Source organism: Pelodiscus sinensis, chromosome 30 (genome assembly GCF_052426305.1).
Source record: "Pelodiscus sinensis isolate ZL-2025 chromosome 30, ASM5242630v1, whole genome shotgun sequence".
NCBI lineage: Eukaryota > Metazoa > Chordata > Testudines > Trionychidae > Pelodiscus > Pelodiscus sinensis.
The window spans coordinates 7,572,806-7,587,494 of record NC_143081.1 but is presented as its reverse complement, the minus strand read 5'-3'; the positions used below and the strand labels follow the sequence as shown (position 1 = coordinate 7,587,494).

The 14,689-nt window shown below is 53.0% G+C and overlaps 1 protein-coding gene across 1 annotated transcript in view; it reads right to left on the bottom strand.

The window, feature by feature from the left end:
- LOC149521102 (alpha-1B-glycoprotein-like) overlaps nt 1-14,689 on the bottom strand; it is a 92,774-nt gene that overhangs the window by 57,499 nt on the left and 20,586 nt on the right. The window contains exons 4-5 of the mRNA XM_089774351.1: nt 9,695-10,017; nt 1,420-1,426 (exon numbers count right to left, since the gene is read on the bottom strand). Coding sequence (XP_089630477.1) covers nt 1,420-1,426; nt 9,695-10,017 — 330 coding nt within the window. The remainder of the gene's footprint in view (nt 1-1,419; nt 1,427-9,694; nt 10,018-14,689) is intronic.

The following is a 14,689-nucleotide window of genomic DNA, read 5'->3' as shown; positions in this document are numbered from 1 at the left end:
AGGAGGCCCTGCTGCCCTTTTCGAAAGAAGTATCTGTATTCCCCAACCTGCTCACCGTGCGGAGGGGAGCACATGAGCCTCACCAGCTCCCCAGGAGGATACACTTGGTACGTGGCTTTCCTCACGAGGGTAGGTGGTGGCAATAGATCTAAAACAGAGGCAGAGGGGTCAGTGGAGAGAGAGAGGCCAGGATGAAATCACGAGAAAATAAGAGTGAGAGGAGAAACATAAACACAAACCAGCCACATCTCACTGCCCAGCATCTGCCCTCACGTTAGGAAATACCCCACGGCAAACACACCACGGCCTGCTTCTCTCTCTCTTGTGTCCCGTTACTTCTCCCTCGATGATGAAAACCCAGAGTTCATTCCCAGCTGGAATTTGTGGAGATCCCACTCCCAGAAACCCGGTTATGTAGAATCACTGTCTCGTCACCTGTAGAGCCCTCCTGTGTCACATGTCTATTTCCCATGTAGGAACTTCTGGGAAAGGATTCAGTCTCCCCAAAACCTTCTCTTTGTGACACTGAACAGGCTCAGCTCCTGGAGTCTCTCCTAGAACATGGACCTGCCTTCTGCCCAGCTGCACAAATTCCTCCACCCATCTTCACTCCTGCACCCCACAACCTGCTGCTCTATGCTCAGTGACCCCCAGTGTCCCTGCCCTGCCCCCAACCTACTGCTCTACCCTCCCGAGTACAGAGGAGCTGGGAAGGGGATTGTGCTGAGAAGCAATCAGGACTCAATTGATCTTGCTGAAGTTGCCAGTGAGGGGCTGGGAAACACCCATGGTGCAGGGGCAGCTTCTCCCCTATGGCCTGGGCAGGGTCCCACCAAAGAGATGGCCCAAGTAGCCATCAGCTGGGGCTGCTCTTCTGCCTTCATGGACGTGGCTCTGGACTGGAGCTGCAGCTGCAGGTTCAATGATATCTGGACCCACCTAGGAGATGACATGGGGGCCCCTGGGAATCCCTCTTCCCTGAAATTTCAAACACTCCCAATGTGGGAGGTAGGGGAGCCCCACCCCCACTGACTGAGTCCTCCCAACCCACCATAAGCATCTCAGCTAGGTCAGGAGACGTCGTTACCTGCAGGGGTCACCGGCCTGGGGAGACTCTGGAGTGAGGCTGGAGGAGAAGAGCAGAGAGGGGGTGAGAGCTCTGGGGAGGGGCTGGGGGAGCAGGAGAAGGGGAGACAGGGGCAGAGTAGGGGAGACTCCAGACAGACACAGAGAAGGGCTGGGAGCGGAGAGGGGCACTTACCCAGCAGAGGCAGGAGCAGAGGCAGCACCATGCTGAGCTGGTCACTCTGGGCTGGGAGCTGGGTTCTCAGCTCAGCTACTGGCCCGCTTGGGGAGCGGGGGGATGGGACCCTCGCCTCTGACGCAGGCAGGGGAAGTCACAGCCTCAGGTGTGGTCACCGCTCAGCTCGGCGGCGTGACCGAATTCGGTGTTCGCTGCGCAGGGCGTGTGGGGGACGGCTGCCAATTTTCCACTGCTGATACTGGGGAGGAGCTAAACCAACAGCCCCAAGTGACTGACACCTCTGGGGCTGGGCCAAGGACTCAGCTGGTGTAAAGGAAACTCAGCTGAGTTACTCTAGCCTCTACCTGGCCCCATCGACTGCAGGAGAAGCAACACACTGACCCCAGTGGGGGATCGGCGACAACTCTCCAGCCAGGCCCAGATCCAGTTGGGCCCTGCCGTGTGTTTAAAAATAACACTGGGATGTTCTGCTGGGATGAAGAGAACTTTAGTACAGACAGCGAGTGACGGGGCGGGGGCAGCTTTCTAGTCCCCAAACTCTGACCCCTTGTGATGGGACTGACTCTAATCTGGGGAACAGGAGTTGGGGCTGTGACACAGCAGCTGTTTCCCTCCCAGGACACAGCTGCATTTTAGTTGCTCACTAAAGTGTTGATGGTGTTCAAAGCCCCTTCAGACCCTGCGGATTTTTCTCAGACCTGAGACGGGTGTTTCTAGCCCAAAGGGGTCACATTGTGGGAGAATCCCAGGCACAGAATGAAGGGCCCTTCACAGAACTAGACAGTTCCCCGGCTCTAGGAGCAGCAGTGGGCAATGAGGAAGATGAGGATATTGATGAGGAAGAAGGAGCCTCCAACTGCCAGCTCCAAGACACAGAATAACCCACGAGGTGCAAGAGAGGGTAACTGAGTGTGTTTATGGAAGATTAAAATGTAGAGTTGCTCCCTTCTAAGGGAATAGAGGAGTTTAGAGATGTGCCCTGGATGCTGGGATGGTGAACCCAAGCCCAGCAGATCACCACAGATGCTCTCCAGTGTCTTGCGTTAAAACCTCCATCCCATTTCATAATCTTATAGAAGAAAGTGACCTCAAGAGGTTTTCAAGTTCCATCCCCAGCCCCCAAGGCAGGAGAAGCACAATTGACATCATCCGTGATGGATGTCTGTCTAACCTGCTCTTAAATATCCCCAGGGATGGAGATTCCACAAGCTCCCTCGGCCATTTATTTACTGGCTGGTTTGTTATTGAATGAACCCCAAGATCATGACAGGGTGTCAGGAGCAGAGAATGAGAAGGAAACTGACAGCTCTGTGGAACTAATCCCTGTGTTTGCCACTGAAATGGAGGATGCAAACTGAGACGAGCAAAGGCTTCTTGTCCAGGCTGCTTCCTGCTCCGGCACTTTGAATGCAGAAGTTGGGGGCCCACAAGAGACCTAAAATTCCCTCCCACTAAAGCTTCGGTGTAAAAAACACTGTAAGGTCACAGATCCCCTGACGTTGTGTGCCAGAAGTTCCAATCACCCAAATGCAAAACCCCTTGAGATGACTCACTTGAGGACTTCTTCCTGTGGGGTAACCCCAAGCTCTTTAAATCTTCCTCAGGAGAGGTTATGAAATGAAAGGGTAACTTCTTAATAGCTGAACTTACATTTCAGGCACATTCACCCAGAACCCCCTGCCTTGTAGGACACAAGAATCAGATCATAGTCCTTAAAAGGTGTTTTATTAACAAAAACAAGAAGACAGACTTGATTGCTACAGAGCAACTAAAAAACGGCAGGTTAAAAGGACAGATTCATTCACTTGGTATCAGGGGTCACATGGGCTAAGCAGAGAGGAGTTGAACCACACCACAAAATAAAAACACAATGGTTGCATCTAACTGAACTTTCCCTGTTCTACTCGCATCTGTAGTTCCAAGATTAGTCTTGCCTTAGGCACAGATATTGCAGAAAAAACCTGGCTTAGTCCATCTCTTGCCCAGCTCCTGCTCTGAACTCACACAAAAACTAAAGCAGGAGGAACACGGTTTTCTATTCAAATCTCACTCTCTTATCACTGTCTCTCCTGGCCCCCTGGATATCTCCTGTCTCTTGGTTTAACCATTTACAGGCAATTTAATTAACTGAATGTCTAGAATGTCTAACATACGGTAGTACCGCTCCCATCCATCATACTTCTGCATGGACTGTGTGAGCACAAATTGCCTGACTACAAAAAATTTAAAAGTGCAACCTTCATGAAGTCTGACACTGTCAGAGACTGGAATAGAGAATTGAAAAAACAAATCTTACATGAATTTGAATTGAATTTATCACTTACAGGCACAGAGGAGACAAAATGTCGGGGGCAGAAAGTTTTGGTCATTTATAACAATTTTAAGCGTGATGATAGTGAAAGCAGGAAGTCAGACAATGACCAGATTTGAAGAACATGGCAAGTCCAAAAGGAAGGAGCCGTTGAGAGACGCCATTTCCTAAGGCTGCTAACACCTGATGGAATCATGGAGTACTAAAGAACTGAACGAAGAAAAGTTTTTGTGAGTAGACAGACCCTCTGCTCAGAGACAGACCCATGTGTGGTTTAACGATGTGTGAAAGGAGAAAAGGCTCCAAGAAAGAGATTTCAATTCAGAACATGCTCCCCAGACATGCAGGGCAGCAGACAACATGACATCAGAAGTCAAAGAGATGGATTCACCATAAGGGGTTTTCCGTGTGCTACGTATCAGTGAATGCAGCTAGAATAGATCCAATCCCAGAGGGTCCCACTTCTGGTGAAAACTGACACTGTCTGTGAACCCAGGTGCAGACAGTTCTGTGGAAGTTGTGGGTCACTGCCTGGGCCCAAACTCTGCGTTCCCTTTTATGAAATTCTATCACAGACAATGGGGAAAAGAAAAGCTTTGTGCAATGCTGAAGATCCCAGCTACAGAAAGTCAAGTACTCTGAGTGGCAGACACTCCGGCTAGGAGGTTTCTCACAGACAAACTGGGATCAAGCAGGCCTGAGGAGGGGGGCAGGGGCTGGAACATTTCTCCCCCTGACACCGGCCCCAGGAGCTCAGGTTCACATTCTGTCTGAGCAAGATGAGGAGAAACAAAAAGTAAAATCTAAAGGGTCCCCAGGCAAACACACAGACCTGGTTACTGTGGAACACACACAGCAGTGCGGGGGTGGGGCATTGGTAACTAGCATCAGCCTTAAGAACCCCACCAATTCCAGGCTCATGCATTTTAGTGTCAAAGGAGGTGACGCCTCTTTTAGTCCTGGCTCTGTGTGCGAATCCCTTCCCCCAGGGGCAAGAGGTGGTGACAAGTTCACATGTTTGTGCCCAGTTCATGGGCCAGGGCAGGAATCAGTGATGTGTTTTCTTCTCTGTTGTTGCACAATTGTTTGTCTGCTGTCTGGGTCCTTCTTACACTGGGCAGGAAATCGCTTCTCCCCGTCAAACTCCTACTGTACTTCACACGTCATCCTGTGGCTGTGCCGGGGTTCACAGTTTCAGAGCAAACACTTAAAAATAACACTAGGGCGTGGGGTGGGGCCAATATCAGTGGAGACCCTAATACACAAATATCTCACAAAGTTTTAACACTAAAGACATTCTTGTAAGTCTGACAGAGCAAACCAAGGGAGGGGGGAGAGACGCAGGGAGATGCGGACAGTGTCTCCTTCCTTATCTGGCTGCCTTCCGGGTGGGCTTTGTCACCACCTCGCTGTACAGCACATGCGCCTCTGCAGCAGGCTGGGCTCTGTTTCTCGACTGACTTCTGTGAGCGTCCGAGGCGGGGAACTTGATGTGCGCGTAGGTGACTTCTGAGCCCTGTAGGGGGAGGACGGAGAAACAGTGAGGGGGAGGGGTGTGTAGGCATTCAGTGCTTGAATGATGCACTAGGAAGGATCTCTATGAAATTGGGGGTTACAAGGATATTGGAGGACAGAGTGAGAGTGAGCTGAGAAAATTTGGAGAAGTGCCCTGATATCTTCTAGGAGGGGCAAAGATCTCCAGGTAGGAAGGTAAATAAAAGGCACCTTTAAAAATTGAGTTTTACTGGCAGGGCAGGAGCACTGTGGAAAAGGAGCCCGAATTATCTTTGGTGCAACAGAACGAAGTTGCTGGGAAAAACTCTCCCGTCGCTCTGGGCTCTATGAACGGGAGCGCTGTGTGTGAGGCAGCGGAGAGGATTACCCTTCGCAATGTGACACTGGTGAGGGCTCAAGTGGAGCCCCCTGTCCAGGCCTGTTGGTCACACTTGAAGGAAGATGGGGACAAACTGCAAAGACCCCAGAGGAAAGCGACCGAACTGACCAGATGTTTGTACAATATGACCCATGTGACAGGTGCACAAATGGGGCCTGTTGAGTCAGGAGATGAGACAGCTGAGGACAGAACAACCCTTCAGAGACAATGTTACAAACAGGACAGTGACCAGCTGTTCTCAGTGTCCATAGAGGTTTAATTAATGCTACCTTAGCACAGCGGGTAACACTGGAAGACTTGCTGTCTCGGCCCTGCCCTGCGTCTCTGTGAGTCCATGGCGGTTGGGAGTGATGGGGAAGGGACGACCAAATCTCAACCCTTTCTCCTGCCTCAACAAACTCCAGGCAGCTTTCATTGGGGGCTGTTCTCTGCCTGCCCCACCCCAGACAGGAAGCTGCATCTCAGGACAGGACACATGATTCTGGCCGTGCAGTTCCAAGGCCATCGGACTGTGCTGGGAGTTTGAATCTCTAAATTGATTCCTGTTACCTGTTCCACCTGCTCCGCTCCAGCACCCGGGGCTTTGGGTCGCTTTTTGTGACAACCGGGATTTGGATTTTTGGCGTGTTCTCTGGGCGCAGATCCCTCGGGGCTTGTCAGAGGCTTTGGAACTAAAACAGAATCAGAGGAGAACGGAGCTGTAGTGGGGAGCAGCAAGAGGGAATGACTCCACCAGTGTGTGACCCTGAGAGAGCAGAAGCCAAACTCAGCTTAGTGTCTGTTGATTCCAGTACGTGTGCGAGTCTGCGGCTTCCACCAGGGCACCGGGTGAAAACACATGAAAATATCTCTGTACGTGTGTGTAGATGTGTATTTCTGCAGTCCAGAGCCAGGAAGATTCTTGGAAGTTTTACATTATTTTATTCCTCCTTTAATATTAACCCCAACCACAGCCAGTGACCTTCATGATCATCTCTAACCTCATTGCTTTTCTGTAGCCATGGCCCAGCCCCCTGGCCACGACCCCAACAAGTCATCCAAAATGCCCCAGAAGAAGTTGGGCCCGGAGACCAGAGTTCATACTTGGTACAAAGGGAAACTCAGATTCTCGGCTCCGCCCCCCACTTCCCATGTGATCTTGGACCCCAAGGGAATTGGCCACCTCAGTCCTGTTAATATTGTGGCTCACACACCTCCTCTCTCCACTCGTGAAATGGAGCCAGTTGCTTGTGGGGATGCTCAGATGCTGTGGCAATGCCTGGCCCTTCCCACTTCAACATAGAATCAGGCCGTGACAAATGATTTTCTGTCTTTCAAGCAGCATCTGAGGGATGGATTTGGGGAGTGAACAGGAAGTGAAGGAAGGTGCCAACAATTCTCTAGGCTCAGGGTTGCAGGGTTTCCCCTCTTTCCTGACTGACTAGTGCTGTATGAGGGGTATTTGTCCCAAATCAAGCAGCCGTAGAGCAGGTTATTGGGCATCATGTGTTAGAGAAGCCAAACAGGGACCAATTCGTGTTTGAAAAGCTACTAAGAGCTTTAGAACTCGGTCGTCTTTTTCTGGAGAGGCTTTTCAGTCGGAGGTCGATATATCCTGGGCCAGGCATGTTGGGATTTGATCTCCACACACCCCTTATGCTACTTGAGTTTGTGGCTGATCATGGTTTGAAATTGTTTACACTGCTCATGACAGAACAGTGATTGGCTAGACCAATGCAGGTCACAGCCACCTCTCCCTCACCTGTTTTCTTCCTACGGCAGTAGCAGATCAGAGCAGCCAGGGCTCCAGCTGGAAGGAAGATGCCACCGGTTATCAGCAGAATTTTGTTGGCTTTCAGTGACTCTGTTCCTACAGAAGTCATAGAAAAGACAGGGAGGACAAATGAGAACAGCCGGACCACCATGGAACAAGTCCGGGGCCCACGCGGGAATCTGCCCTTGCAACAACTGTCCTGTGCAGCCCTTCACTGCTGCCCATGGCACGATCCATCTGTAGCAGCCTCCTCCTCATGCCAAAAAGGGGAAGGAAGATTTTGGGGTTACGGGCCTGCCCTGGGGCATAGACTATGGAGGTTCAATTCCTTGCTGTAGTGCAGGTTCCCAAAGCACAGTCCCTCTCCTTGCCTCTTTTTCCCATCCCTAAATGGGCACGGGAAGGGTAAATCCACCACCAACAGCCCCTCGGAGAGTAGAACCATCAAAGCACCATGGCTAGAAAGGGTGTGAAAGGGATCTGGGATATGTCTACACTACAAAGTTAATTTGAATTAACGGATGTTAGTTCGAATTAACTTTGATAGGCGCTACACTAACGCTCCGTTAGTTCGAATTTAAATCGAACTAGCGGAGCGCTTAGTTCGAACTAGGTAAACCTCATTCCACGAGGATTAAGCCTAGTTTGAACTAGCTAGTTCAAATTAAGGGCTGTGTAGTCCCTTAATTCGAACTAGTGGGAGGCTAGCCCTCCCCAGCTTGCCCTGGTGGCCGCTCTGGCCAACACCAGGGAAACTCGTCTGCCCCCCTCCCGGCCCCAGACCCCTTAAAGGGGCACGGGCTGGCTACGGTGTCCGTGCCAGGTGCAAGCCTGCCAGCACCCAGCCAGCAGACCCTGCACCTGGCACGGATCGACCCATCCACCCGATGCCCCCCAGTCCTCCCCTTCTTCCCGGGACCAGGCTGGCGGCTCCCGGGAGCTTGCCCGGGACCGCAAGAGGCGGGTACCCGCCTGGACTAGGGCGGACATTGTGGACCTCGTCCACAATCTCCGCACTAGGCACAGGAAAGTGGCCATCTAGGGCAGGAGAGCTGCCAGTCTGGCTACCCAGGAGCAGGTGTGCAAGAGAATCAAGGGGGTCCACTGAGACCCCCGACCCTGAGCCCTGAGCTTACAATGGCCGTCCTAGGTGAGACCAAAGGTCCATCTAGCCCAGTAGCCTGTCTGCCGACAGCGGCCAACCCTAGGGACCCTGGAGGGGATGGACCGAAGACAGTGACCAAGCCATTTGTCTCGTGCCATCCATCTCCAGCCTTCCACAAACCTTGGGCAGGGACACCACTCCTACCCCCTGGCTAATACCACTCCATGGATCCAACCTCCATGACTTGATCTCACTTCCCTTTCAACTCTGTTCTAGTTCTAGCCTTCACAGCCTCCTGCAGCAAGGAGTTCCACAGGTTGACTCTTTGCTTTGTGAAGAAGAACTTTCTCTTACTAGTTTGAAGCCTGCTACCCATTCCTTTCCTTTGGTGTCCTCTAGTCCTTCTTTATGGGAACTAATGAAGAACTTTTCTTTTTGCACCCTCTCCACCCCACTCCTGCTTTTAGAGACCTCTATCCTGTCCCCCCTCCGTCTCCCCTTTTCTAAGCTGAGAAGTCCCAGTCTCTTTAGCCTCTCTTCTTATGGGACCTGTTCCCAACCCCTGATCATTTTAGTTGCCCTCCCCTCTCCCAGCCTCTCTCTTCCCCTCTCCCACCTCCTTTTCCCAGTCTCCCCCAGTTTTGTTCAATAAAGACAGATTCCATTTTTGAACACAATTGTCCTTTATTTTGTACATCAAGAAGAGGGGCTAGGGAAGGGTAAGTGGAAGGAGGTGAGGGAGGAATGGGTCACGAGCCCCCGATGGGGAGGACTGGGGTGGCTCTGCGGGCTTCTGGGGGTGGAAGCTCTCCTGCAGCCCCCCAATTGCCCCCTCTCCCCAGATGGCAGCCTGCGGCAAGTGCAGCGGGCTGATGGCCGAGTGGTGTGATGTGCCCAGTGTGGGCAGTCTGGGCAATCCAAGCCAGGACTGCTTTGCAAGTGGGGCACCCCTGAGAATTGTCTGTCCGGGGTGGGGGTCGGGACCCTTTAAGCACAGCCCTCGGCTAGCCTGAGACAGCATCTCCACGCTCTAGGTCCTCCTCTGATGCCCTGCCGGCACTGCTTCCGGCCATCCTTAAGCCCGGTTCAGGGTCCACTCAATGTGGACTTGCTAGTTCGAATTAGCAAAACGCTAGTTCAAACTAGTTTTTAGTTCTAGACGCGTTAGTTCGAATTAGCGCTGTAGTGATTTCAAACCCTTGGAGATTTCAAACTCCCCTTTTTTCAATCTCCACATGGCATCTGCCGCCTGATCCAACCTCCCACTCACAGCAGAGGTCCCAGGGATGGGTCTCCTCCCATGCAAGAAATATGGGGAGATGAATTAAGATATTAGGGGGTGTCTCACCTGTCCTGGTGACATTCACGGTGACGTTCACAGCCTGGCTCTTGAGGGACGGGACCCACCTCCCACTCACGTTGTCCTCGTACCTGCAGGTGAATTCCCCGCTGTCATTGGGACTGGCCCGTGAGATGCTGAGCACAGAGCCCTTCCCAGAGCGGGAGCCGGGCTCCATGGTGCTGATCTCAGACCCTGCATCCCTGGGGACAAACTCAACTCCGTCCTTGTAGAAATGAAACCTCCTCTCGCCGGTGTCCCCTGGGGCCGTGCAGGTGAGGAGCAGGGGGAGCCCTTCACTCACCGCTCCAGACGGGGGATCCACACTCAGCTCTGGCTGGGGAGGGGGATCTGTGGGGAGCAGCAAAGGGGAGGGGTCAGCAGGGGCAGAGAAGGGGAGAAAGTGAAGATGGTGCCCACAGTTCAGTGCACTCAGAGCTGACTTGGACTCTCTCTCCAGAGCTCTTGGTTCACATCAGGATGCTGGGGGGCTCCCCACAGACATGAGCGGGGGCCGGGCTAGGGATGGGAATTGCCCCTTCACACACAATGGGGGCTGCTGGGATGGAGGAATTTTGACAAAGCTCCTAATTTCACACGGTGGCTCCTGCACTTCAGGGCAGCAGGACACTGAGCTTCATCTCCCTGTCTGGGGACACGGCAACTCCCTGTCTGATTGGCTCCCCTCAGAAGGTGAAGGGACCATTCCCCAGGCAGGGCTCTCCCTGCCCCTCGCATCTGGACCTGCAGGTTTCACTCCCACCCCTGACAGTGTCTCTACAGTGCCTGTTCTGAACCAGTGAATGTTCCTTCCACTGTACCTGTTGCACCTATAAACTGACTAAAGGGGAGGCTGTTAACCAGTTCCAGGTGCACCCCAAATCTACCAGGAAGCCGGGGATGATATTCCAGGGGATTCAAACTGACCTGCTTGGCCCTGTGTGGAGCTGAGAGTCTCACCCTGGCATCATGAGAAGATACCCTGCCCTGGTTCCAGAAAACAGCAGGGCTACGTCTACACTGGCACCCTTTTCCAGAAATGCTTAAAACGGAACAGTTTTCCGTTATAAGTCTTTCCGGAAAAAGTGCGTCTACATTGGCAGGATGCTTTTCTAGAAAAGCACTTTTTCCGGAAAAGCGTCGTGGCCAATCTAGACGCGCTTTTCCGCAAAAAAGCCCTGTGCTGTCTATACTGGCCCTTTTCTGGAATAGTTTTTCTGGAAAAGGACTTTAGCCCGAACAGGAGCAGCATACTATTTCCGGAAAAACACTGACAATTTTACAGTAGATCGTCATTGCTTTTCTGGAAAAGCAAGTGGCCACTGTAGACAGCTGGCAAGTTATTATGGAAAAGCAGCTTTTCCGGAATAAGTGGCCCAGTGTAGACACAGCCCAGGAGAAAGGGGGACTCACCTGTCACTGTGATGTTGATGGGGCTGCTTGTCTCTGATAGGAGCTCTCGCCCAGACAGTGTCTTCCAGAATTCACAGCTGTACACTCCGGCCTGTGATCCAGACAGACCTGACAGCTGCAGGGGATGGTTGTAACTGTCCGGAGGGGAGGGGAGTTCCTTGGAGTGGATTTCCCGGCCATCCCTGAAGAACCGGATCCCAGAAACAGCAGGTGCCCCAGCAGCTGAGCACGTCAGGGTCACGGCTTCCCCAGCAATGTAGACAGGCTGTGGTGGGGACATGGTGAGCTGGGGGGCTGGAAAAGAGAAGGGGTTTGGGGGAGGGGACAGTTACTATAGAATCATAGAACACTAGGACTGGAAGGGACCTCGAGAGGTCGTCGAGTCCAGGCTCCTGCCCCCATGACAGGACCTAGTACTGACTGGACCATCCCTGACAGACATTTATCTAACCTACTATTAAATATCTCCACACATGGAGATTCCACAACCTCCCTGGGCAACTTATTCCAGTGTCTGACCACCCTGACAGGCAGGAACTTTTTCCTAATGTCCAACCTAAACCTCCCTTGCTGCAGTTTAAGCCCATTGCTTCTTGGCCTGTCCTCAGAGGCCAAGATGAACAAGTTTTCTCCTTTGTCCTCATGACACCCTTTTAGATACATGAAAATTGCTGATTCCCCCCTCAATCTTCTCTTTTCACTAAACTAAACAAACCCAGTTCTTTCAGCCTTCCTTCATAGGTCATGTTCTCTAGACCTTTCATCATTCCTGTTGCTCTTCTCTGGACCCTCTCCAATTTCTCCACATCTTTCTTGAATTGCGGTACCCAGAACTGGACACAATAGTCCAAATGAGGCCTAACCAGCGCAGAGTAGAGCGGAAGAATGACTCCCCGTGTCCTGCTCACAACACTCCTGTTAATGCCTCCCAGAATCATGTTGGACCATTCTAACCCCTAGATCCCTACATGGATCCCTACTCTATGGGTGGCTGGTAACACCAAGGCAGAAGGAGAACCAGGGAAGGCAGAGGAGGGAGGGATTCTGGCCACAGACCCCAGCCAACCCCAGGTCCATGCTTAGGAATCACATCCCTGCCAGGCCATGCAAACCCTGAGCAGCAGAGATCTCCCTGCCAGAAGCCCTGTGGGACCAGCTTCCTCTGCTGGGTACCTGAGGAGGCACCTCAGTCTGTAGGGATTGAAGTGGGGGGGGGGGGGCGTTTGTGCAGCTGAGCCTGGGGGTGTCAGGGAGCTGCACCCAGCAGGCACAGACCAGGAACCCCGGCACTAAGGGAAGGAGGAGGCCACATTCTGCAGAGCTCTGAGTGCCCCAGGGGTGATTTCCACACTCCAGCTGGGTCCTGGCCCCGTGACTCCAGGGAATCTCCAGCCCTTTGACCCCAGCTGGGATCTCGCCCATTCACCCAGTGGGGTTCCGGTGCCAGCAGTGGGGTGGGGAACAGGACAGTGTCCAATTCCTCTGCTGACACTAATCACAACAGACCAGTCAAGCAGCTGCAGGGCTCAGTGTTCATTGAGGGTCTCCCTGACAGTGCCCAGCTCAGAGTTCAATGCTGTGAGCTTCCCTGCAGCAGTGCCCACCTGGAGCCCCAGTGCTGGGAGCTGCCATACAGCAGTGCCCAGGCTCTGAGGATGAGCAGCCAGCCAAGCCCACTAGGGAGTAGTTGAGATACAAGATGGAGCCCTGAGCACAGCCAGGGGGCAAAGCTGACGTGTCGGGATGGGCCTGAGATTCCCAGTGACCCACCCACCAAACAGCAGGAAATGGGCTCACCTGTCACTGTGATGGAGACGGGGCTGCTGTTCCTAAATGACGTTGTTCCATGTCTCCAGTACGCACAGGTGTAGGACCCAGCCTGTTCCCTCTCAGCTGGGAACTCGAGCTGGGACTCTAGACTTTCCCTGAGCAGAGTGCTGGGGCCCTGCTGCCCTTTTCGGAAGAAGAATCTGTACGTCCCATGCCGATCACCACGAGGAGGGGAGCACACGAGCGTAACCGGCTGCCCAGGGGGATATACCATGGAGCTGGCTCTCACCAAGAGGGTAGGATCAAGTAGGGGATCTGGAACAGAGACAGGGGGGTCAGAGGAGAGGGGGAGGCCAGGGTTCACTGAGGAGAAAATGGGAAGTGAGTCGAGATCAGCCCTGGGGAAATATAAACACAAACCAGCAACATCTCTCCTCCTGGCACCTACCCCCACCCTGGGAACTGCCCCACAGCAAGGCTACGTGTAGACTGCAGGCTTCTTGTGCAAGATCTCTTCTGAAAAAACTTGTGGAAAAGTGCATCCACACTGCAATGCGCTTTTGTGAAAGAGCATCCAGACTGCATGGACGCTGTCTTGAAAGAAAGCTCTGATTGCCATGGGCACAATGGGCAGCGGGGCACCTGGGCTTTTTCCTCTTTCTTCTTGTGCAAAAAAGCCCTCTCCCCATCCACACTCCTTTTCGCGAGAGAGGTCATTCACAAAAAGGCATTGTCCTGTGTAGAGTGAGGAATACCTACGCCGGGAAACCCCTCTGTTCTTTCCTTTTTTCTATGCAAAAAGGCACTTGAAGTGTGGATGCTCTGAGAAGTTTTTTGGAAAAATGGCTGTTTTATTTGAAAAAAATCTGTAGTTTAGATATAGCCCAAATGAACCACGGCCTGATTCTCTCTCTCTCTCTCTCTCTCTCTCTCTCTCTCTCTCTCTCGTGTCCCAGTATCTCTCCCGCAATGAAGAAAACCCAAAGTTCATTTGCAGCTGGAATTTGTGCAGCTCCCGCTCCCAGGAACCAGGTCATGTAGAATCCCTGTCTGGTCACCTGCAGAACCCTCCATTGTCTCATGTCTGGTCCCCACAGCAGAACTTCTGGGCAAGGATTCAGTCCTCCCCCACCTCCCATCCCCATCCCCGAACCGTCCCTTTGTGACACTGAACAGGTTCAGCTCCTGGAGTCTCTCCTAGAACATGGACCTGCCTTCTGCACAGCTGGGCAAATTTCTCCCCCCCCCCCATCTCTGTATCTTCACCCCTGCACCCCACAGCCTGCGCCCCCAAATGTCACTGCCCTTCCCCCAACCTGCTGCTCTCCTCTCCTGGGAACAGAGGAGCTGGGAAGCAGGAGGGAAGGGGAAGCAGGAGGCCAAAAGGGGCAGGGTGGTTTCTCCCAATGCTTCAACCCCAGACCCCCAGCAGGAGCTAGAAGGAGCTGCAGAGAAGCGAGGAGGGTTGCCCAGACATGGGGAAGGGAGGGGGGATTTTTCACTCTTGGCCTCGCGTTTGGGGTCTCTGCAAAACCTGCTCTGAGTGTCCAGGTCAGTGATGCTGGGTCTGTGGCCCTGGCCCTGAGCCTTCTGTGGGGGTCCAGAGTGGGGCAGAGAGATCCCCCTCCACACATGGCCCCATGCTGATGGGTCCTGCCCAGGAACATTGGTAGTGTGATGGGGAGGGGGGAGCTCAGTCTCCATGGCCCATCCAGCCCTCGCTCACCCTGCTGGGTCTGTCAGTGAGGGGCTGGGTAGGGCCCATGGGGCTGGGGGCAGCTTCTCCGCTTTGGCCTGGGCAGGGACTCACTGAAGAGATGTCCCAAAGATCCATCAGCTG